This window comes from Sorex araneus, chromosome 10 (genome assembly GCF_027595985.1).
Source record: "Sorex araneus isolate mSorAra2 chromosome 10, mSorAra2.pri, whole genome shotgun sequence".
In the NCBI taxonomy this organism is placed as follows: Eukaryota; Metazoa; Chordata; class Mammalia; order Eulipotyphla; family Soricidae; genus Sorex; species Sorex araneus.
Window position 1 is genome coordinate 42,366,534 of NC_073311.1, and position 24,610 is coordinate 42,391,143.

The following is a 24,610-nucleotide window of genomic DNA, read 5'->3' on the forward strand; positions in this document are numbered from 1 at the left end:
TTTCTTTCTTTCTTTCTTTCTTTCTTTCTTTCTTTCTTTCTTTCTTTCTTTCTTTCTTTCTTTCTTTCTTTCTTTCTTTCTTTCTTTCTTTCTTTCTTTCTTTCTTTCTTTCTTTCTTTCTTTCTTTTTTAATAGTATTTTTGCAATTTTTGTGTTTTGATGTTGATTTCTTTTCTATTCTTTTCTTTCTGGTGATATTCAGAGACCCTGTGGTGCCAGGGATCAAAACTGGGCCTCTCATATTCAAAACTTGTGTTCTAGCCAACTCTGGCCACCATCTTAACTGTTTTTTAAGCAGACAGTTCAGTACCGTCAGCTGTATTCTCACGATTCAAAGGCAGGTTACATTGCTAAGAATGCTAAGGAACACTCCGTGGCCTTTGCTAAAACTAGTTTCTCACTGACACACAGAACCCAGGGGCAGCTGCTGCATGGCGCCTTCCCTGTGCCTTTCAGGAAGCTCCTTACGGGTCAGAGACTCTCTAAGAAAGTGCGCGCTCCTCCCTGACCTTGCGGCATTGATCTCTTCCCATCACTTTAGTCAATATTTTTAGCCATTGAGTCCGATTGTAAATTAGAGGCTTATTTTTATCCTGAATGAAACTTAACTGAGTTAATATTGAAAGTGCTTAATGATTGCACTCTAAATACCTGCAGAGTTGGTCTTCCTGGAGTGACTGATTTATTAACCTTTGTCTCTTTTCTGAAACACGGAGGCTGCCTGAGTAGAATGTTTGGAATATTCTTCACCGTTGCGGAGATTTACAAATGTGGAAGGTGATTTAGAAATAATTCCATGTGACTGTACAACTTTTCTGTGAGTACAGGTGATAACTCCAACAGGAAGTATAAGGACACAAGAACTTGGTGTATTTTAACTTCATAGCAAGTAGAAAATAACACTGGATTGGCAGTGTTAATCACTATCCATTGAATGATTAGTAAGTGCCAGGTTCTGTGTTAAATATTTCAATCTGAAGGGCTTCTGAAGCAGTACTCAGTGGTTCTGAGGGTGATTTCCTGGAGATTCTTGGTCAGCTGGGTTTGACGGTGCTCAGGGCTGGCGACTTAGTGTACTTGAGCCTGGGGGTGCTGGGGATCTACATTCGCTTTCTCTTTTAAAACACATAACAGACTAGAGACATCACACAGGCTTTGCATGCAGGAGGCTTGGATGGTTCCCCAGCAAAACACTCTGAGCACAACCCGAAGAAGCTAATGGAAAATTAGCAGCACAGCACCGGAGCACCAAAACAACTTACAACATTCCTATTTTTTTTTTCTTTTTGGGTCACAGCTGGCAATGCACAGGGGTTACTCCTGGCTCTGCACTCAGGAATTACTCCTGGCGGTACTCAGGGACCATATGGGATGCTGGGAATCGAACCTGGGTCGGCTGCGTGCAAGGCAAAAGCCCTACCCGCTGTGCTATTGCTCCAGCCCCAACATTCCTAATATTTTAATGCTGTTATTTTTCTTTGGTTGGCGGGCTGTGGGGGTGGGGTGTGTGGAGCCGTTTGGGTCATATCAATTAGTACTCAGAGGGTGGACCATATGTGGTTCTGCTGAATGAATCAGGGTCGGTGCATGCAAGGCAAGTGAGCCTCAATTCCAATACTATCCCCCAGCCCCAAAGTATCACTTTTTAACTGGAGATATGTTTAACATACATTTAAAACTGTATGGGTTTAAAATGTGCAGCATAATGATTTGATTTATTTTACACTAAGGTTGTCTTTGCTCTCTAGCAAATGCCTCCAATCCATCACATAATGAGAAGTTCTACTCAGGGTGTGAACGACTAAGACTTAGTCTCTTAGCAAGATTGGATGTTGGCTTTTGTTTTCATTTGGGGGCCACATCAAGCAGTGCTCTGGGGCTACTCCTGGCTTGATTTGGAGGGTTGCTCCTGGTGATGCATTTTGGGGTTCGTAGGGATGGGGTTTAAATGTAGCCCCTTACATGTAAAGCTTGAACTCCGACCCATTGAGCTATTTCCAGCCCATAAGTCAAATATTCATAATATATTGTGTTGCCTGTAATCACTGAACTAGGTAGACCATCTCCAGGATTTATTTACCTTCTTGTTGCAAGTATGCCTTTTTAGCGAGACAGTGAGGCTGAGAGGTTCAGTCATGGCTCAGGGCTCCCCACTTTCCAGGGGAAGTTCACTGCAAGAGACAGAGTGTTCCAACACCCTGAGAGTTGGGCATTGGATCATGGAATTCTTTTTTTTTTTTTTTTTTTTGGTTTTTGGGTCACACCTGGCGATGCACAGGGGTTACTCCTGGCTCTGCACTCAGGAATTACTCCTGGCGGTGCTCAGGGGACCATATGGGATGCTGGGATTTGAACCCGGGTCGACCGCGTGCAAGGCAAACGCCCTACCCGCTATGCTATCACTCCAGCCCCATCATGGAATTCTTGACTTATGTGACTTAGATGAGAATAAGGGGTCAGATCTCTTGGTCCTCACCTGAGTCTGCCTTGGGACACGCTGCCTCATGTCTGGCATGTTCGGTGTGGAACATGGTCGACTGACAGCCCACAGGTCATTGATACCAGCCTGCTCCCCAGCCAGTCACTGCGGGGCAGGGTGCAGGGGCAGACCCCAAAGGGGTTTCCTCTAATGGTCTGCTTTAGCTCAGGGTCTTTCGACCAACAGGCAAGACTTTCTCAGCTCTGTACTACAGTGGAAGGCATTTTCTATCTCATCCTTCCTTCCCTCTCTTCTTCCCATATTAGACCTGCATTGTGATCTGAAGGCTTGCTCTGCCTCTCCCTTTTGCGATAGTAATACCCCCCAATAAATTGTTTACATATTTAACCCTATCTTGGCTCCTGCAATTCAGAGAACCAAACAACAACAATAACTAAACAATTTCCAACATGAACTTGAAGCGTTTAGAAATCCCACTTTCATCAGTATCTCCAGATTCCATTACTCCTATGTCTCATATCTGTATGTTATTTTCCTAGTGAGCATAGATGATAAACATTCGTAATATAGAATAAAGGGCATTGTCAGATCTATTCGTTCTTTTGGAACCATGTGTATTTTGAACCAGTAGATTCTAAAAGAATTGATTGACCAAAGGCAGCTCAAAAATGTTGTGATTCACGAGCTGGTCCTTGTTTGGGACTCTCATATCTGACGTCCTTTGTCTCAACACAATCGCGGGACCACACAGCACAGAGCAGCCCTGAGAGCATGGTCCTGAGTTTGCATCTTTCTCCACTTCCTGCTAACTTTGTCAGCTCAAGTTTTGAATTCTCTCTGACTTTGTTTCCTCATTGATAAAATGTAAATACCAATAGTGACTTCCTCATGGTATGGCGGTGAGGTTTAAGTGAGAAACCAATACTTGCAGGGCTCAGAGCAAGTCCATTGGAGTAAAAAATTACTGGAATTACTATCACTATTCATTCTTCCTTTCATTCTCTCCATTCATCTTTGATTCTAACTAAAATTTATTAGTACATTTGGTCTTGAATTCTTACTTGATCAGAAAGGAGATAATACTTCTTCCTAACTTCCTAATTTACCAAGTTCATCCCTCCATAGAAATCGAATCTCATATTTCTATGCCTCTCTACCTTTGAGTGTTGCATGTTGTAACCAACCACATTCATTTAATCATCTGAAATAATCTTGCCCTAGTGCTTTTTCCTCTGTGTAATTCTGATTCATGGTTAATTTGCCCTTAATGTTCAGACTAGCCCATTAAGGCAACCAGAAGAACTGAGGAAATCTATCATTCACACAACCCTGTCTCAAATAGATGACTCCAGCGTAAGTTGGGATCTGAAGCTTAGGAGTAAGGAAGTTTGGGAATCATATAAATAATTGCTGATTTGAGTGTTGATTTTACAGTTGACAGCAAAAGTCTTCTGGGGTGGCTCATTACTGGGACAGGTGCAGAGGCAGCTGTTCCAGTTACTACTAGGAAGCCCCATTCGTGATTTCTGTTATGGATCAGAGAAAAGCGTTACTATCTGCCTGATTACACAACAAGACTGAGCTAAGGAAAGGGAACCCAGGGATGTGATCAGCAGAGGGTAAGAAATGCTACCGATTCAGCGGCTTAAACAAATGGGAGTTGATTTTCCTCAAATGAAATGAAGCCAGGAAAGAGATGGTTGTGGGTGTTGGCTCAGGAGCTCCATCATAACATTGCTTAGCTCCCCGCCATGTTTCTGATCTTACCTTCCTTGTCCCAACATAGTTACAGGAATTCTAACCATCATCCTCACAATCCGGACAAGAAGAAGGAGGAAAGATGGAGGAATAAGCAATTCTAGAAGATGCCCAGCCGACTATTATGTAAATAGGTTGTGTGCTCTTGCCTAAGTTGGCTAGGACTGTGCATGTGAACCCCCATTGCACTGCAAAAGAAGCTGGGGAATTATTTAGCTGGACACCTCATTATTCTGGTTGCAATAGGGGTTTTGTGAACTAGGGACAGTTGAGGGAGAATATTTAAGAGGGCAACTGGTACAAGGCTCTCGAAAGCAAGCCTGGGAGAATTATTAATGTTTCTGTCAAGGATGCACTTTCTTTTTTTCTTCATGGGACGAATACGAAGAATAACATATATTGTAGCAGCACTGTAGCAGCACTGTCGTCCCGTTATTTATCGATTTGCTTGAGCGGGCACCAGTAACATCTCCATTGTGAAACTTGTTGTTACTGTTTTTGGCATATCAAGTACACCATGGGTAGCTTGCCAGGCTCTGCTGTGCGGTCGGGATACTCTCGGTACCTTGCCCCACTCTCCAAGAGGGACGGAGGAATCAAACCCAGGTACCCAGGTCGGCTGCATGTAAGGCAAACACCCTACCTGCTGTGTTATAGCTCTAGTCATATAAGCACAACAAATGTTTGTTTATCATTAGGGCCACACCCAGTGCTCAGAAATTACTCCCAGTTCTGGGCTCAGGAATCACACACCTCTCCGTAATAGGGGCACTGTGGGGGGTGCCAGAGACGGAGCCTGGTGCTATGTAGTGACCTGACCCCTGCGCTATCTCTCCTGCCTGGTCTACTGTAGAACAAGTCATCTCCTTTCATTTCTAAGTTTCCACCATACTGAGAAATATTTATGGCAAAACCTAGAAATAATATTTTCAGTCTGGATGAAATCTTTTCAAAGTATTTGGGGGAATACTCACCTGGATAGGTTCTTCTGCGATTTTTTTCACGTATAGCAAAAATACTGAAAAAAGTATTTTTCTGATTCAGCTTTTGCTTAGGCACGTGATTTGCAATACTGTTAGTTTCAGACGTGCAACGCTTCAACACCACACCCACTGGCAGAGTGTCAGTGGCCCTGAAGCACGGTCTCTAGGGCCCCTCCCACGGCCCCCAGCCCCCACCACCTCCTTAACTCATTCAGTTCTCTAGGCCTCACTCTTTGACCTTCTTTTCTTTTTAATTTTTATTGAATCACCGTGAGATAGTTACAAGCTTTCACAGTTGGGTTACAATCTCACAATGATCAAACACCCATCTCTCCACCAGTGCACATTCCCCACCACCGATATCCCCGGTATACCCCCCCTTTCCCACCCTCCCCCCTGACTCCATGGCAGACAATATTCCCCATACTCTCTCTCTACCTTTGGGCATTATGGCTTGTTAGTCCCTTTCAATGGTCCTTTCTATTCTACAAACAAGATCCTTCTGCTTTTGTCTCTCTCACTTGGACTCAACACTTACTGGCATGATACCTCTAGCTCCACACATGCAGCATTTTTTTTTTTTTTTGCTTTTTACAATGACCTGGTAATACGATTCACTTGCAATTACAGAAATACGGATGCTGACAGATTTTTAACATTACTGTAATTTTTCTGACAACACATGTTATATTGAGGGGAAAGAACACCTTGGGATCTGTTGAAGGGGTTGGTTATGCTTTGTTGAAATTAGTTGTCCCCAAATTTCCACTTAATTTTGAGTTTCAACAAAAAAAAAACATTCAAACTACATCAGGAGCTTAAGCAAACTATAAATAGATCTTCAAGTCCTGAGGTGTGCAATATAAAATAGGCCATGTCTCAGGAGTTTCTTACGAGGGTGTCTGCCATATGAACTTTTGGACTCTGATTTTGCAGAATTTATCCTCTTCAGAACGAGGTAAAATTATGAAAGCTGGGCAAATATCTGCCTGAGCTTTTTCTCACTTATGTGTTATTGTCAAAACTTGCAATGGAAATATGTGAGCTTCATTCCACTTATATTTTAAATAATGCTTAAAATAAATTATTTTAATTTACTTAATTTAATTTACTTTAAATTACTTGCCATAGGTAAATAGAGATAACGACTTGACTTGGAACATATATTTACATTGCTTATGTAACTCTTCTTCTAAACTGTTTAGCTGTCACATTTCCCTTTCAAAGTCAGTGATGTTAAAAAAATTATATTCTTTGCACATGATTTGTTAAATACAGAAAAAAGAAAATAGAAAGCGTTATATTCTTTGATATGTCTAGGAGCTGGAGGGATAGTCCAACAGGCTGAGCACATGCTTTGCTTTTAGGAGACCCAGGTATGGTCTCTGGAGCCGATGGTTCCCTGAGAGCTGCTGGTAGTGACCCCCTCACCCTCTACCCAAACAGAGTGAGGGGTAGCCTGCAGCAGATGTGGGCCAAACAACAACAGTAACAAGTAAACCCACAGTTCCATATGTTTGCTTGCTTCAGTATTGATGACTATTAGTGTATTGTCCAAGATTGATTTATACACAGATATATAGTGATGCTACACAGCCTGACGCCTTCCTAAATTTGGAGAGAAAAATCACATCGAACATTGATGGATGTATTTGGTGAGAGCAAGCAATTTGTAAACCAATTTGAGACAGAAAATCAAGTTAGGAGTGCAGGTAAGGAAAGACAGCTAGAAGAGGTATTTTATCACTTATGAGATTAAGAATAGAGGTGCTACTTACTAAGCTAAGGTATAGATAAATTCATCTTATAATCGAAGAACTACGAAGTGGCATAATAGGACACAGGGACAGAATAAAAGGTAGAACTTGGTCTTTCTTTCCTTTATGCAAATGAGTTCTTTCACTGGAGATGCCCAGGTAAGGCAACAACTGCAAACACAGATAATAAAAATCCCCTTTTGGATACCGCGCAAGGCAAGTATCCTGTGACCACCCCAGTTCAAGACCCAGCACCACATATGTCCCCTGACCATTTCCTGTGGTCACTCCTGAGGCCAGATCTTAAGGTCTTTCCACTAGGACTGTAAGTCAAATAAAGAAATTATTGCTTTAAAAAATTTGGTGAAGCTAGTTCTTATTGAAACTTATCTAGAAAGATGTACGGGAAAAGTAAGAGAAATGCAAATTAAAGAGAGAACACAGGCTTATCCAGAGTGGAAATAAGCAAGCAAGGAAATAGAGATAAACAAGCAAGATAGTGTTCAGGGGAGAACAAGCTGATTGCTGTTTACAATGAAGAAGATTAAGATTGGGATGCTTTGGTTTGCTGCAAAAGCTGATGATACATTCAAACCTGCTGCAACCTGCAACTGTTTTGTTTTTTTTTATAGCTTCTCTTGCCTTTTTTTTTTTTTTTGAGAGTGGGAGTCGGGGTGGAGGGGGAACATTGGGCTGTACTCAGGACTTACTGCTGGCTCTGCACTCAGGGATCACTCCTGGCAGGCCATGCGGACCATATATGGAGCTGAGGTTTGAATCTGGGTTGGCTTCTTACAAGGCAAGTACCTTACCTGCTGTACTATATGGCCTCTTTGCTCTTTCTAAAGCACACATTTTGTGATAATTTAATGAGCAGGTAAATAAGTGCTTGAAAGCTATTTCTTGAGAAATACTTCAAATGGAAAGGGAACGTGAGAGACAATGCAGCCCACTGAACTGACTCAGGGGTCCCTGAATTGGCTCCAATGTTGAGTATTTTAGGAATAAAAAAAGAATGAGGAAGAAGCTGAGTATATTTTTAATATATTTATTGACCACTTATAGTTTTTTGGATAAGCTCTTCAAATATTTTCTGTCTCCTTTTTTTCTTCGCAGGGCATTATTTGTAATTAAGCTGTGAAGATTTTATGTGCATGGCTCAGAGGATTGGAGAGCATGCTTTGTATGTAGGAGCCCCAGATTCAATACTCAGCATTGCATGGTCCCCCAAACACTGGGTCTATGAGAAGAGTTTGTCCATTTTATTTAAGTTATCAAATTTATTGTAATGATCATATCTTAATATTCCCTTATTATCCTTTTAGTGCAGGAACTACTAACATACACCTGCATTGACATACGCCTCAGAGACCTGGGTCCTACAAAAATAGGATGAGAACGCTATTCAGGTATCCCAAAGAGGAATCAAATCAAAAGAGCTATGCTTGGAATATCACATTTCACTCAAGTGAAAGAAGGAATCTGGAGTTCCGACCTCCATTGACGATCAAGAATCAGGGACACTGTCTCGTTTGCCAAGGTGCGGAAAATCAGATGGGCTAGACACGTAATTCGATTTAGAGATGACCGCTGGACTAGAGCTGTTACCAACTGGATTCCACGGGACATCAAAAGACCGCGTGGCTGCCCACCTACGAGCTGGTCAGACTTCTTCATCAAAACCCTAAACAAATGGTTTGAGGCTCTTTGTGTTCCTGTAGCCAGCAGATACCATTGGGCTACACTAGCACGTGACAGGGACTAACGGAGACATTACTGGCACCTGCTTGAGCAAATTGAAGATCAATGGGATGACAAGTGATACAAGTGATCCTTTCAGTATTTGTAATATTAATAGAATCTTTACATTTTCTATTTCTAGTATTGATAATTTTTCTGTAAGTTTAGCTAGATAATTTTAATTTCATGAATCTTTTGAAGAAAATACCTTTTGATTGTAGAGTTTCTAATTCATTACAATTTGATGGCTTCTAGTTCTTTGACTCCAGCCTCTATCCTCTTTATTTCTTCTCTTGTTCTTGCTATGAATTAATTTTATTCTTCTTGGTAGTATCTCATGGTAAAAGTTAGAATCATTGAGTTGGGACCTCTCATAGTTTTCTAATATAAGCAACCAAAGTTATATATTTTAATTTATGTGCTAAGTTATCTGAATCCTGAAGATTTTAAAGATTTCACCATTTTTATTCAGTTCAAAATATTTTCTAGTTTTTTTTGTTTGGTCTTGACTCATAAGCTATTTAGAACATGTTTATTTCTTTTTTAATTGAATCACCATGAACTACACTTACAAAACTTTCATGTTTGAGTTTCAGTTATACAATGATCAAACAGCCATCTCTCCACCAGTGTATATTTTCCACCACCAATGTCCCCAGTATCCCTCCCCCTTCACGTTCCACTCCCTCCCCACCCCACCCACCTCTATGGCAGACAATTTCCCTGTTACTCTCTCTCTATGTATGGGCATTGTGGTTTGCAATACAGATAATGAGAGGACATCGTGTTTGGTCCTTTATCTACTTTCAGCACACATATCCCATCCCAAGCGATCCCTCCAACCATGATTGACTTAGTGATCCCTTCTCTATCCCAGCTGTCTTCTCCCCAGCTCATGAGGCAAGCTTCCAACCATGGAGCAATATTTCTGGCCCTGTCTCTATTGTCCTTGGGTGTTATTATCATATTTTGATATTTTATATTCCACAAATTAATGCAGTCATTCTATGTCTGTTCCTCTCTTTCTGATTCATTTCACTTAGCATAATACTCTCCATGACCATCCACTTACAAGCAAATTTCATGACTTCATCTTTCTTAACAGTTGCATAGTATTTTGTTGTGTAGATATACCAAGGTTTCTTTAACAATTCATCTGTTCTTGGGCACCCAGGCTGTTTCCAATTTCTGGCTATTGTGAACAGTGCTGCAATAAACATACAGGTGCAAATGTCATTTCTACTGTGCATTTTTGCACCCCCAGGAATATATTCCCAGAAGTGGTATTGCTGGGTCATATGGAAGCTCAATTTCTAGTTTTTTAAGGAATTCCCATATCGTTTTCCAAGAAGGCTGGACGAGTTGGCATTCCCACCAACAATGAGAGAGTCCCTTTATCCCCACATCAATGCCAGCACTGATTGTTCTTGTTCTTTTCAATGTGTGCCAGTCTCTGTGGTATGAGATGATATTTTATTGTTATTTTGATTTGCATCTCTCTGATGATTAGAGATGTAGAACATTTTTTTCATGTGTCTCTTGGTCATTAGTATTTCTTTCTTTGGGAAGCTTCTGTTCATTTCTTCTTCCCATTTTTGATGGAGATGGAGGTTTTTCTACTATTTTCTTATATATCCTGGATCTTAAGCAAGAACAGGGTTTCTTATGATTTTCCCACTCAAGACCCCTTTTTGCCCATGACATTTTGATTCAACTCTGGGAGTACAGATATATTAAACAAGCATATAAATCAAATATCTAAGGTAATATACCACAAAATTTTTTATTTTAAAACTTTTATTATAAGACACCCTTTAAGAAGCTAGGGTTTAGAAGTATTTGTCTCATTTCCAAGTATTTTGGGATTTCCCAGGTTCCATCTCTATTTGGAATTTAATTCTGCCTAGTGGTGTGTGCACACTTGGTCACTGTGCTTATGGAGGTTTCCAGTGCGTTAGCACTGAAACTTGCCTACAAGCTCACACGTGGGGTTGAGACCCACAGGGGGCGCTGTGGTGCTCACATCCATGCTCCTTAATTTATTGTTTGGTTTTGGGCTACACCCAGGGACACTCAAGGTTTACTCCTGGTTCTGCACTCAGGAATTACTCCTGGCAATACTTGGGGGTGGACTTATGGGATGCCGGAGATTGAACTGGGGTTGGCCTGGTCGCATGCCAGCCAAGCACCCTACCTGTGAACTGTCTCTCTGGCCCCACAACCTGTGTTCATCAGAGGCCACATCTCCCCGCTGTGGGACTGGCATATCTTTCTAGTTGCTTGCTGGGGCTTGCACCACAATTTGTGGTACTTATTGCATAGTTGGTGACAGTAGGGCCAGAAATTGCTCATGGCATTGGATGTTACAGGTAGCCGAGCTGTTACTGCCAAACTGACTAAGTCCTGTGCCTGCGATCTTGAGTTCCGTATGCAAGATGAGCAGAGCCAGCTCTCGAGGTTTAGAAAACAAAAGTTTCCTTTTTCTCTTTGCTTTTTTGGTCACTCCCAGCAATGCTCAGGGTTTACTCCTGGCTTTGCCCTCAGGAATTACTCCTGGCAGTGCTGGGGGAACCATATGGGATGCCGGGGATCAAACCCAGGTCTGCAGCGTGCAAGACAACGCCCTACCCCCTGTGCTATCACTTTAGCCCCAGAACACAAAAGTTTCTTTATTATACCTTTGTAGATGAGTTGTTCCAGGTCCCTCCAGGCTGTCCAGGCCTCTCTATCTTTGCTTCCCGTGTCTGATATCACTCATTCTGAGACGCCCTGTGTCCTTCGCTCCTCATGCCCTGAGGTCTGCTACCCTGCAGTCAGTCACTGAGGCTCTCTGACCTGCTCTTGAGGGTGCCTATTTGGTGGCTCTTTGTCCCTCTAGGTAAGAACTGTGGCTTTTCTTGCAGTCTGCCTAGCACAAAGGAGGGATCGAAAAGGAAGTTCCATCTCCTGTGCCCTCTTTTATATGATTGTATTTTTGCATGCTTCACTGCTCCCCAGCACTTCCAAGAATGAGTCTGAGAGCACTGGGCCAGGAGTATCCCCTAAGCACTGCTAGGTAAGGCCCAATGCCCCCCACAAATATAGCCTTATGGAAAAAGTGAAATTTCCTTCCTTCCTTCCTTCCTTCCTTCCTTCCTTCCTTCCTTCCTTCCTTCCTTCCTTCCTTCCTTCCTTCCTTCCTTCCTTCTTTCCTTCCTTCCTTCCTTCCTCCTTCCCTCCCCCCTTTTTATTCCCAATTTCAGTATTGAATACAGTATTGAAAATGAGAAGGGTACATTATGAAGAATCACAAGTAACTACCAAAGGACCTGCTTTCCCTTTGTTATGGGAAGTGCAGAGGTATATTTCTACAGGGTAAATCTCAGAAGAAAGTATAATGTGCTCTGTGAAGGAAAGACTGATCTAAGAAGACATGAAAGGCCAAATTTGTGCTCTGATGTTAACGTTTGGGTCTCTGGGTTATTTCACTGAATGGAGAAACCTCAGTTCCAGTTCATGGAGAACTGGGAAGCTCTTTCATTTGACTTTTCATTTCAGCACTCTGCAATCACTTCATTTTGCTTCATCTTTTGTTCACTTTTTCTTACCTAGTCTCTCTTTCTACAAGTGCAGACAAAATATTTTTCCACCTCGTGACCTTATTCTTCTCAGTAGGCAGCTGACAAAATCCATTCATCATTTCTATTGGTGACTGGTTTATTTATTTAGGATGATTCGGGTTGATGTTATTTTAAAATCCTTTGACATTTACCACCTCTCCCTGTTTGTTTAGAGTATCTGGACAAGTCCCTGATGTCTGCTTTCACTGCTCTCAACTTTCAACCTGAAATACATTCAGGTCCAGGATTGTTTTATGGAGTGTCAAGATAGGTCAGTGTATTGAATGGTTCAGGGTGAGAGGTATGAAATGGAACTGGTATATCAATGCCAGCCCCATCCTCACTGGTAATGAGCAGGTCCTATTCCCCAACCCACATTATCTAACACCTTAGTTTCCCAAAACTTCCCCACAAACCTGCAGCAAAAGTAAACCTGGCAGCTCTGGGGGTCCTACAGCCATTAATGTAGATCTGACTGTTTAATCTGTACCACTGTAGCACTGTTGTCCTGTTGTTCATCAATTTGCTCGGTCGGGCACCAGTAATGTCTCCATTGTGAGACTTGTTGTTACTGTTTTTGGTATATAGAATACACCATGGGTAGTTTGCCAGGCTTGGTCATACAGGTGGGGTACTCTTGGTAGCTTGCTGGACTCTCCAAGAGCGACGGAGGATTCCAACCCGGGTGGGTCACATGCAAGGCAAACACCCTACCTGCTGTGCTATCACTCCAGGAATAAAAAGGTCATTATTTACCATTACTTAACCATAGTACAACTATGGCATTCTGGAATGAATTCTAGAAAAAATGATAATCCAGACTCAATATCTCTTGAGAATTGTTGGAAAGGTTTCATACAGATGAACTTATCCAACCCCTTCAACTGTTACAATGGAAATGTATTCTCTGTGTCTTTGGTATTATAGCATGCACTCCAAATAGAAATTTTGCTTGTGGGGAAAAAAATAAAAAATGTCCATCCTGTATACACTTTGTTTTTTTTAAAAATCTGTATTTATTTTAAAAAATTGAATCACAGTGAGATATAGTTACAAAGTTGTTCATGATTGGGTTTTATTCATATAATGTTCCAACACCCTTCCCTTCACCAGTGTACATTTCCCTCCACCAGTGTCCCCAGTTCCCCTCCCACCGAGCCACCTTCCTCCCAACCCCATCACCTCCCCTCTACGGCAGGCACTCGGTACGTTGGATGAATCTTCCTGTTCCAAGCTAAGAAAATGCTGATTTTAGAAAACTCCTTGTAGCCATACTGATAAGGCATCATGATGTACACACCCCTTCACAGCTTGGCGCCTGCTCTCTCTGACTGTTGGATGGGCCTAGCCATGCTGGCTGATAAGGTGCCATGATGTATGTGACCACAAATAGCTTGAGCATGAAAGCAAAGCAATGATGAGTTTGCAGTAATGACCTATTAAAAAAACAGGCTCTTGGACCCCTGAGCTTTGACTAAGTTTTCAGGTGCCTAGACCTATCGACCTGATCAATGATGTAAATAAAGACCTCCTTGTTCTCCTGCCATAGACTGTCTCGGTGCGCTTGATTAAGCAGACTCCTCATATAACACATCAACCCTCTCCTGCACCTGTTATCACCATCCCTGCTTACAGAGAGGGAACTGAGATGCAGTTAATTACTTGCTCAAGGGCATCTAACTCTTGGTGGGATTTGGAGTTTGAACTCAAGCTGACCCCAGAAACAGGGCTTTCTTCTGTCTCTTGATGGCTGAATTTCTGTGAGTTTCCCAAAGCAATAAACATTTATCTGGCTCCTACCATGGACAGGTACTGAGAGTGAAATAAAGAAAGTTAAGACTGTCTGCAGAGTTTATCAAGAAGTGAATTGTAGCCAGGTTCATGCATTCCTGTTCTGGACAGTAAAGGGCCACCCAGACTGGTCTTGTCCATGTCTGGGAAGATACTAACTATAGAAGATTCTTAATGATCTCTGCTGCAGACCAAAGAGAGAGTGTTTTCAATGACTGCTTTCTAGGAAGGGTCGATTTTAACACATAAACTTCTGCTTTTCTGATTGAGATGCACATTTGTGATACTATTTTTCATAAATATGAACTCAGAGTACAAAGAATTAACTTGGATCAGGTCCTAGTGGTCTGAATATAAAATGTTTTTAACCTCAACAGCGATGGAGAGTCTGAGAATGAGAAGTGCTTCTGTATTAAGGAAAGAACAAACGGTCGCTAAAATTTTAATATAACAACACACAGCAGAAAGCATGTTACAGGGAAATCTGATTGAATCTTAAAATTAATTTTCTCTCTAGGAATGCATGGTTTTCCCTAACCAGTCCCTACCCTCTGTCCCAAAGCAAATTCATCCTTATCTTAAATCTGTTGAGTAGCCACAAGAATATCAAAGTGATATGTTCTATTAGAAAAAGCATGAGAAAAAAAGCATTCATGCAAGGACAATGCATGAGGCCTGTCTCCCAGCACATTTCCTTTGTTATAATTGAAGAGAGACGATTGTGACACTTGAGAAATGGAACCAAGAAGCCGGGAAGGAAACAGTCCGCTTTTCCTTAAGACTAAACCCATCGTTCATGTTGACTTTCACACTTGGTTCCAACTGACTGATATAATTTGGAAAACCTGATGTAGTCGCCTCCCCGCCCTCATATCTTCCTGCTGTTCAGTACCACTTCTCTATTTTTTCTACTACTAAAAAGTCTGACAAAAATGGTTGATACCTGGACCCTTGAGAAAATAGTATGAGTCCACATCCAGTTCTGAGTGTCATTTTCAGAAGGCTTGTGAATCCCCGGCATTCTATGGAGATTCTATGGTCACTTTTCTTATGGCTCCAGTTCCAGGGTAATTGCATGGGTCCCCGAATCAGATATTGTAGCTCCCACACAGTGCTCTGCTCTGGCCAAAGTGTATTGTATAATCTTATCCAGATGGTTGCAATCTACAGAATAGACTTACCAGTGACTCATATCTCCGAAGCAACCCTTCCACTACTCCATCCCATATAATCAAGTTATGTTTCTCCTCTCACAGTAAGTCATTCAACTAATGTTTCCTGAGTGCTCTGAATGGATCAAATAACGTGCCAGGTGTTGAGATACACTGAAGTAGAGGACATGGTGCCCACTTACCAGTGGAGAAAGGGATGTAAACGGATGATGATGTCATACGGTCAGTGCTGTAATAAAAATACAATGGTTATGTGGGTGCAGAAGTAGACAGCCATGTCATCAACACTCCAGTCTGTCAAAAATAGCAAGATTTTATGGTGCTTAATTTGTTTAAACTTTACTGATGGTCAAACTGATCAAAGGTAAAAGGAGAAGGAAAATTACATTTTTTAGAAGAAACAGTTTTGAAGAATGAGTATTTGTAGTTACTAAAATATAAGAGTAAATTGTTATTTTTATCAATAACTTTTGACCCTAGAATGTAGAAAGGAGAAGGACAGAGAGGGAAAGAAATTGGGGGTGGGGGTGGTTGGGGTGGTTCATAGGCAAGAAGCAGATGGGAAGTAATAGGGTTGCAGGAACCAAGGGCGTCAGCACATCTGTGCTGAGTGAAATACAGAGATATATCCAAGGCTCAGAGTCAATAACACTGAAAGCAGGAGATCCAAACTACAATAACCAAATTTTAAAAATATGCTTGTCAAGGAAGCAGGTTGGGGGACGGGTGGGCAGGAGGGAACCTGGGGACATTGGCGGAGGGAAGTTGACACTGGTGATGGGACTGTGGACTGGTGTTAGAAAGTAGTATATATGCCTAAAACTCAACTATGAATAACTTTGTAACTCACAAAATTTTAATAAATAAAAAACTTTAAAATGCTAACCACAGTGGTATCCTGCACTGTAAAATTCAACCTTAAAATCATGTGCAGGGCAGTTAGCAGTAAGTCCGATAGTTCAAGAACAGAACTTGCTGGAAAGAAGAGCTAGTTTTCTTCAATCTATCATCCAAAAGAAAAAAAAAAAGCACCTTCTTGGAAAGATTTAAAACCCTGCCTAGCTCAAGGTTGAGGCCCTTCATATTTTACTCCTGGCAAATGAATAAAACATAAGATAAATTTGAATGAGCAGTCATTCTTCTAGAAAATTTACCAGCAGCCACACACATCCTGGACCTCAACTTCAAGTGCCATTTTCTCAGGGAAGTCACCTGTGAATCCTGCAAGGATAGCGGTGACTGCTGGGGGAGTTTCATCACAGTGTCCTGATTGATTCTGTGTTCCCCCTCGGGAACCTGAAGCCCTTCGCAACAGGCAGCTAGAGATTCAGAACTCACCTGCTGCACTGGGGCTGAGAGCTGGCAGTTCTGAGCCAAGCCGACAACGGAAGGAGGTGTCCCTGCGACCAGTGTTACTCTCTCTCTCTCTCTCTCTCTCTCTCTCTCACTTTCATGTTGAAGATTGCAAAGAGTTGGAGGAACATTAGGTGGGTTGAAGTCCAGGTAGCCTTAAGACTCTATGCTTTCATTCTGGCTAACTAGAAAAAAGAATTAAAGTGCAATTTGTAATTCATTTTAATTGTCCTTCCTCGTGACACTAACAGAACGGGAACTCTTATGATGGGAAAGAACCAGAAGGTAGAAGATAACTTCCACATCAGTGGGTTCCAGCCTCCACCCAGAGGGGATGCTCCAGGCTCAGGCCCAGGGGTATGATGGGAGCATCTTAGCTGCACCAGGCGCCCGCGAGCCCTCCCTGCCAGCAGATCGCCTAGAAGTCCTAGGCGGTGAATTCAGGCTGAGGGAGGCAGAACTGCAGAGCGGCCGGCCATCGGGCTGAATCAGTATGTTTAGACCCAGGGCCGCGTCTCCAAGTCCTCATCGGGTGGTGGGGCTCAGAGGGTGGCTGAAGAGAAGGTAGAAAAGTGGGGAAGGCTTTTTATCCTGGAGCGGTGCGGGGTGGGGAGCCAGGCAACCTCACGACAGCGAGCAGAGTCTAGGCAAGGGGCTCCGTCCAGTCCCCGTGCCAACCCCGGGACGGTGGGCGCGCAGGGTAGCAATAACTCGAGGGGCTGCCACTTGGCGGGGAGAATGAAGACGCAGAGAGAGTGCGGAGCAAAAACAGGGGCACCCTCTGCTGCTGGGCTGGGTGAGAGGGAGCGAAAGGTCCGCGTTCTTCAGCGCCCCTCGCCTCCACCCACGGCGCAGTTCCAACCCAAGCTGGAAGCGCAGGAGAGCGCGGGGAAAGGCAACGGCGGATTCCGTAGCGGGTCGCGCGGAGCCCGAGCGCTCGGAAAGCTTCCCCGGGCGGGAAGCGGGGGACGTCTCGGCACTCTCGCTGTCCCCACCCCCAGACGCCAGGGCACACCTGGGATGGAGATTAACATCTCCCCGGGCCCGCAGCGCCTCGCAGTCGCTTGGGGGGCCGTTTATCAAGATCACCCACTCCCTCCTCCTCCCCGATTGATTCTCTCCCAGCACTCAGCTCGGCTCACTATCTGGTGTGGACGTAGACTCTGGGGAACTGCAGAGCCCCGGGTGCGCCCCACCCCGCCTCGGGTGCCCCCTCTCCGCGGGCGGCACTGAGCGGTCTACCCCTTTCTCCAGTATTTTCCTCTCTCCTTACCCTGGGTGCCCGCCCCGGCTTCTTCTGCACCCCAGTTTCTCAACTGCAAAGGGAAAACCTGCACTGTAGGTTGCAGAGGGCGAGGTCGGGGGGCCCGGGGGCTTCCAGGGAGGGCGGACACTCAGTCTTTCAACAAATACTGAGTTCCCGGGCCAGAGCTATGGTATGGTAGAACAGCCGGCAGGGCGCTTGCCTGGCACCGAGCGGACCCGGGTTCGGTCCCCGGCATCCCAGAGCATCGCCAGGAGTGATCCCTGAGCGCAGAGCCAGGAGATGGCTGAGCGCAGACCAGGAGATGGCTGAGCGCAGAGCCAGGAGAGGACCCCCGGCACCCAAAGAAAGAAAAACCCAACGAAACCAGAACCCTCCAAAAACTTGAGTCCACCTTCTGATCGAGGCGCGGGGTGATGAGAGTCGGAGAGGACGCTCTGTCACAAGCCCTGAGGCCAGACAGATGCAGGAGTGATGGAGGCGGGACGATGTTTGGGACAGAGCCAAACGGCCGTGAGTGAAGAGCTCGGGATTAGGGGGCCCAGGACGTTATTGATAACGCCAGTCTCCAGGATATATTTCTTAATAACGCAACTCTCCCCGGGTTTTGGCTGCAAACAAACCCTCAGGAGGCTGTGCGCCCTCGGGTGGCAGACGCTCGACCCCAGCTGTGCTCCTCGGCGGAGCGCCCCTGGGAAGGGACCTGAAAGCTCGAGGTCCGGGACCCCTGGGGCCCTGCGATTGCCCGCCTCTTCCCCGCCCCCCGCCGCCTCCACATCGACGGACAGACCCCCCCCCCCACCCCTCTCTCGCTGCTCGCTCCCTGCGCCCGCAGCCGCCGCGCGCCAGCGTCCAGCACCTCCCACTGCCGGCTTCGCCCCTCCTCTCGGCGGCCGCGCGTCGGGCGCCGCGAGTTCAATCCCCGCCGGGCCCCGCAGCTCCCCGCACCGCGCCCTCCCGGGGCGATCGCGGCGGCCGCACTGGGCATGCTCAGCAGCCGGGCGCGGGGCAGCCGCGGGAGCCGAGCGCATGCACTCGCCGGGCCGGGCGCCGGCCGTCCAGGGGGCCCGAGCCGATGCCCCGGCCAGCCTGGGCAGGACGCGGGCCAGGATGGCCTCCCTCACCACTTACGGTAAACTGCCGGCCGTCGCGGGCGAGCGGGGCCCGGGAGCCGTCCAAGAACCCCCCTCCCCGAGAAACTTTGGGGTTCGGCTTCCGAGGATCCGGGGTGGGGGGAACCGGCCGCCTCCCGCCTTGGTCTGGGGCCCCTGGGGGTGGAGGTGGTAGTGGTGGGGGGGTTCGTTCTTCTGCAGGGTAGGAGGAAGGAGGCAGTTTGCAAAAAGAGTCGGTGGTACCTAGCACCCATCATTGGGGAGGTGTCTGGGCGCTTCGGTTGTTTCAGAAAATTTCCACTTGCTTCGTCCCACCGAGGGGAAGGGCTGCCGAGCCCTCTGCTAAGGGTGCAGGTTTGGAGTTCGGGCTGCCTGCCTTCCGTCAGCGCTTATCTTGTCCCTCACTGACCTTGGGCAAGTTCTTTCAACTTTTCTGTTCTTGCATGTCTCCCTCTGTACGTTAGGGCTGAGAACATCTCTTTGACAGAAGCTAGGAGGTTAAAATAATTTGCACCTAAATGTGTTTTTATGCAGAAGAAAAAAAATCAGTTTGAAAATGAAAGCTCTGGGGAACAGAAGGCATGCCCCCTTTCTTTGATGTGTAAAGAAATATATGCAGTTTTTTTTTAAATTATACTCTCATGTAGGGAAACGGGAGCACAGTGAAGATTTCAGAGTCAGCTAGAATCTCGGCTGGGGAAAGCCGAGGCATTTAAGCAACCTTCTTCCTGTTTGTGCGGGGAAAGCGGTTCTCTAGTCCTGAATCAGAGATGCTGCCTACGGGATAGACAGAAAAGCGCCTCTTCCCTTCTCCTGGCTTGCTGTCTGGTGCTGTGAGAATTCACCCAGCTTGGAGGTTTAAACAGGAAGGCAATAAATAACTGCTGGAAAACCTTTCGGTAGGGACATTATGGGGAAGAAGATTGCTATATTGCCTGGAGACTGTTCCCCAGGCCCAGGGTATCTCTCTTTACCAAGGTTATTAGGGTCTCTCTCTGTCTCTCTGTCTCTGTCTCTGTCTCTCTCTGTCTCTCTTTCTCTCTCTCCCCCCCACCATTTAAATTAATCACTCAGAAGATCTTCATTATTTGTGGTTGATGTTTAAGAACCACTAACACTGAGCAAATGACATATGACATATTAGTGTCCTTTTTATTTTATTTTAAGAAAAATATCCAGACTGTCTTTTTTGGGGATGTCGTTTCTTCCCCCCCCCCACTTCCCATCCCTCCCCCACACATTTAATGCATGGCGCTGTTCTTGGGTTACCATCTGGGCATAATTCAATATTCTGATGGTGTCTAAGGCACACTCATGGAGAGAAAGCTATTTTTAATACCTTTCCTATCAGAGGAATCTAACTTCTGGTTTTCACATCTTGTTAGATTTTATGTGCGACTGTCCCTTGGATACTGTCAGTAATTGGTTTACATAATAATCAGTTCTAAAAATTCCTAGAAGCCTTAAAAGCTTAATTGGGCACCCAGGTGGAGAACATGAAGTCAGAAATGAAATTCTTTTTGAAATGCTAACATACTTCAGTCACTAAAGGAAAGGTTGGGGGCTGAAGAGATAATATAGCAAGTAAGGCACTTGCCTTGCATGCAGTTGACCCGTGTTCTATCCCTGGCAACTCTTATGCCCCCCTGAGTACTGTCAGGAGTGATCTCTGGGCACTGTCAGTTGTGACCCCAAAACCAAAAAATAAATAAATGAAAATAATGGAAAGGTGGCATATATATGAGTGTATGTGTATATATATATGTAAAAAGATTTACAGAAGTTTCTCTTTAGAATCTAGGGAACTAAAACAGATTTTAGTAAATGTACATTTATTAAGCAGTCTGCTTAATGAGTAGAGTGCTTCATGAGCGGAGGGGAGAAGGCAGATGGAATAGAGAAGGGATCACTAAGAAAATGATGGCTGGAGGAACCAGTTGGAATGGGAGATGCATGCTGAAAGTAGATAATGGACCAAACATGATGACCTCTCAGTGTCTGTGTTGCAAGCTGTAATGCCCCAAAGTAGAAGAGAGTATGGGGAATATTGTCTGCCATGGAGGCAGGGGGAGGGCGAGAAAGGGGGGGTATACCTGGAATATTGGTGGTGGGGAATGTGCACTGGTGGAGGGATGGGTGCTTGATCATTGTGAGATTATAACCAAACATGAAAGCTTGTAACTATCTCACCGTGATTCAATAAAATTTTATTTTATTATTTTTTTTGCTTTTTTGGGGTCACACCTGGCAATGCACAGGGGTTACTCCTGGCTCTGCACTCAGGAATTACCCCTGGCGGTGCTCAGGGGACCATATGGGATGCTGGGAATCGAACCTGGGTTGGCCGCATGCAAGGCAAACGCCCTACCCGATGTGTTATCACTCCAGCCCCTCAATAAAATTTTAAAAATTAAAAAAAAAAGAGCTAGAAAAAAATAAAACAACTCCATAGGGTAAGATAAAAAAATGTACATTTATTAATGTGCATTTACATATTTTAGTACATTTTAATAAATGTGTTAAAATCTGTGTTATTTAAAATACATTTCTTTACACCCATTTCCCCTCCCCCAAAGAGGTTGGTCCCAAAGTATGGATCAGTTCTCTGTAGAGATCAAAGTTTTGGCTGGAAAGATGAGTTAGTCCATAGGGTTTTCAACCTACTGAACAAGTTAATGGAAACATCTTAACACATTCAATATATTCTCTACCAGCTGAAGGCTGTCGAGATCATTATCTGATGGAACATGGGCTCTTCCACAAATTATTGCTCTGAAAATTTAATTGAATTTTGCTTTAGCTACCATGATGGGGCACAATCTAAGTGTCTTGCCTGGAATTTAGAGAGTTCAAATTTTGCATTCATCTGACTTTTAATAAATGCCTGAGACCTATCTTTAGCACAGGGGCTGCCAAGAGAATGAACAGTTGTGCTATAGACCATGTGTCTTAGGTTCCTAAGCTGAGACAGAGAAATTTAGCTGAAGTATGCATTTCATTAGCAGCACCCCCTAATCAACCTTATTCGATTCCAAGGAGGCTTTTTTTTTAATTGTTTTTTGATCCTGTATCAGGGAACTTTTTCTTTCTCCGATGTTAGCATGGATTTTTTATTTCTCTTTTTAAACTTCAAGCATCTTTCTAAGGCTCCCAGATTTTAGAAATATAAAATGAGATGGGAATAATCACTATTCATAATGTACCTCCCAATAATTTTGTTGAATGAAACAATTGAAAAAAATCTGGATTTTTTTTTACTGCCTTGAACTTCTGGATTCACTACTTTTTTTTCTTTTCTTGTCTTTTCAGTGCTTTTGGTTTCTAAGCAAGTGTAGCTCATTATATAACCATGTGCTTGAACTAAGGCTGGTTGATGTGACCTAGAGAGAAATGACTGGGGCTTGATCTTGGTCACACAGGAGACAGCACAGAGGGCCTCAGGCTGTAGGGCACATGGAGCTGGGCAGTTCCATCCTCTAGCAACGCTGACTCCTGAGCACCAATAGGGTGTCCCTGGTGGGAACCCTTGGATCCGCAAGGTGCACAGGGCACAGCCAGTTCAAGTATCACCGGGAGTGGAGCATAGTGAGCTGTTAGAGACAGGGAAAAACCTCCTGATGAAAGAATGGATGGCACTAACCCTTTATGAGCACAAAGGAAGAGCATTCTAGCGAAGGGAGCTGGAAGTGCAAACGCCCCAAGGCCGCTCTGAGTTTGTCCTATTCAGATCTAGATTCCAACCCCCCTCAAGTCCCCAACCCCAACCCCTCCAGTCCCTCCAGTCTCTCTTTATCTATGTGATTTTTCAGCTTTACTGTGATTTTCATTTTTCTCCGAATTGTGTAAGACAGGAAGGAAACCCAGTGCAAGCCAGCCTTGCTTTGATGACTCTGCCTCCCCTCATCTTCCTTCTGCCTAATCTTAAGTGGCTGCTTCTTTGTGAACTCCCTCGGTTGGTGTTTGCTGCATTCTCCCTTCCCGGATGATCTGGCAGCCTTTTGGACTGATGGACACCCACTGCATTCTACACTGTCTTTTTTTTTTTTTTTTAAAGCAAACAGAAACCTTCTATTCGTGATCCTCTTTTTGCCTGAGAAATGCAACTGTCTCAAGGTGATTCAATAAAAATTAGAAAAAAAATTAAACAAATTAAAAAAAAAGAAATGCAACCTGGGTGAGCATTTTGCCCAAAACCAAATCCCAGTGTTTGATTTTTGAATTGATTTTTCAGGTTATTGCACATCTAGAATGTTTTCCCTGAGTGGCCATTTTTTTTCATGACCATTCTTCTCCCAAACACACAGACACATGCACACACACAGATTGACAGAGAGGCAGAAAGACAGACAGACAGACAGACAGACACACACACACACATGCACACACACACACACACACACACACACACACATACACACACACACACTTTCAGTTAAGAGGCGAGGGTCCAGGACTGGAGAGATAATATAGTGCAGCCAGGGCACATGCTTTGCAAGCTGCAGAACTAGGGTTTGATTTCCATATGGTACCCCAAGCCCCGCCAGGAGTAATCCCTGAGCACAGAGCCCAGAGTAAACCCTAAGCACCACCAGGTGGAATCTAAACACACAAATAAACAAAGACCATGGCTGGCCTCTTAGCAGGAGGCCTGTGGACCATGGCGGCCTGGCCGAAGTTGTGTGTTCTGAGTATCAGTGTGGGATTGCTGACACACACACGAACCCTGACTTCTCTTGGTGCATTAGTTCCTCTGCATCTCAGAGCAATCTGAAGAAAGTAGTTCAGCTGAGGATGCAGCTCACGCCGTGAGACAATAAACCAGGCCTGGGTGTGGCCCCTGTGAGCCGCTGGGTGGAGGACCCAGAGTAGTAACAACAACAAAAGAAAGGAGGGCTGTGTTAACCCCAAAAGCATTTAAAGAAATTGAGGCACAGATAGGTTGAGGAATTAGTCGGGTCCACAAATCCACGTGAGAGAGTTTGATCGTGCAGCTGGGGTGAGTAGAGGGAGACCTGTCTTTATTTCTCCTGCACAGGCTCCACCCCGAGTAGGTTGGTGACCTGTACTAGACAGTGTAGAGAGGCTTAGACACAGTCTTAAAACCCCAATTCAACTTGTTATTTGCAAATCTTTCAATGGCAAATAACACGGAAAAGAATTTTTATCCTTCAGAAAGTGCAGTCAAGGACTGGAGTGATAGTACCACAGGTCAGCCTTGCTTGCCGCCAACCTGGGTTTGATTCCTGGCACCCCAGAGGATCTCCCCTGAGCCCACCTAGACTGATCCCTGAGTATAGCGCTAGGAGGAAGCCTTGAGCCTAGCTGGGGTTGGCACCTCCCTCCCCAACTCCCTACACAATAAACCTCAAGTGTAGAGCAAAAGTGTCCCTGTCAGGTGGTAAAATCAGTCGTATGCGAACTCACTGGAACACACAATTTATCCCAAAGTCAATCCCGAGAGCTATTTGATGATGCCCTTGTTTTCCGCCCTCGGTCCTGAGTGTACTTGTTAGTTTGCAAAACAGGTGCTCCTGGGCAGCATTGATCAGGATCCTGTTGATGAAGAAGCCACAGCGGAGCAGCTATAGATTATTCTTTGACCTTCAGCCCTTTCCATTTTCACAAGTTTCTGTCTGGGGGA

The 24,610-nt window shown here is 44.5% G+C and overlaps 1 protein-coding gene across 2 annotated transcripts in view; it reads left to right on the plus strand.

Moving 5' to 3' along the window:
• The first annotated feature begins 18,865 nt into the window (after nucleotides 1-18,865).
• The window catches only part of ANO4 (anoctamin 4), a 439,919-nt gene continuing 434,174 nt past the window's right edge, over nucleotides 18,866-24,610 (plus strand). For both annotated transcript variants that reach the window (XM_055118276.1, XM_055118277.1), the window contains exon 1: nucleotides 18,866-18,989. In XM_055118276.1, coding sequence (XP_054974251.1) covers nucleotides 18,887-18,989 — 103 coding nt within the window. In that variant the 5' untranslated portion in view covers nucleotides 18,866-18,886. The remainder of the gene's footprint in view (nucleotides 18,990-24,610) is intronic.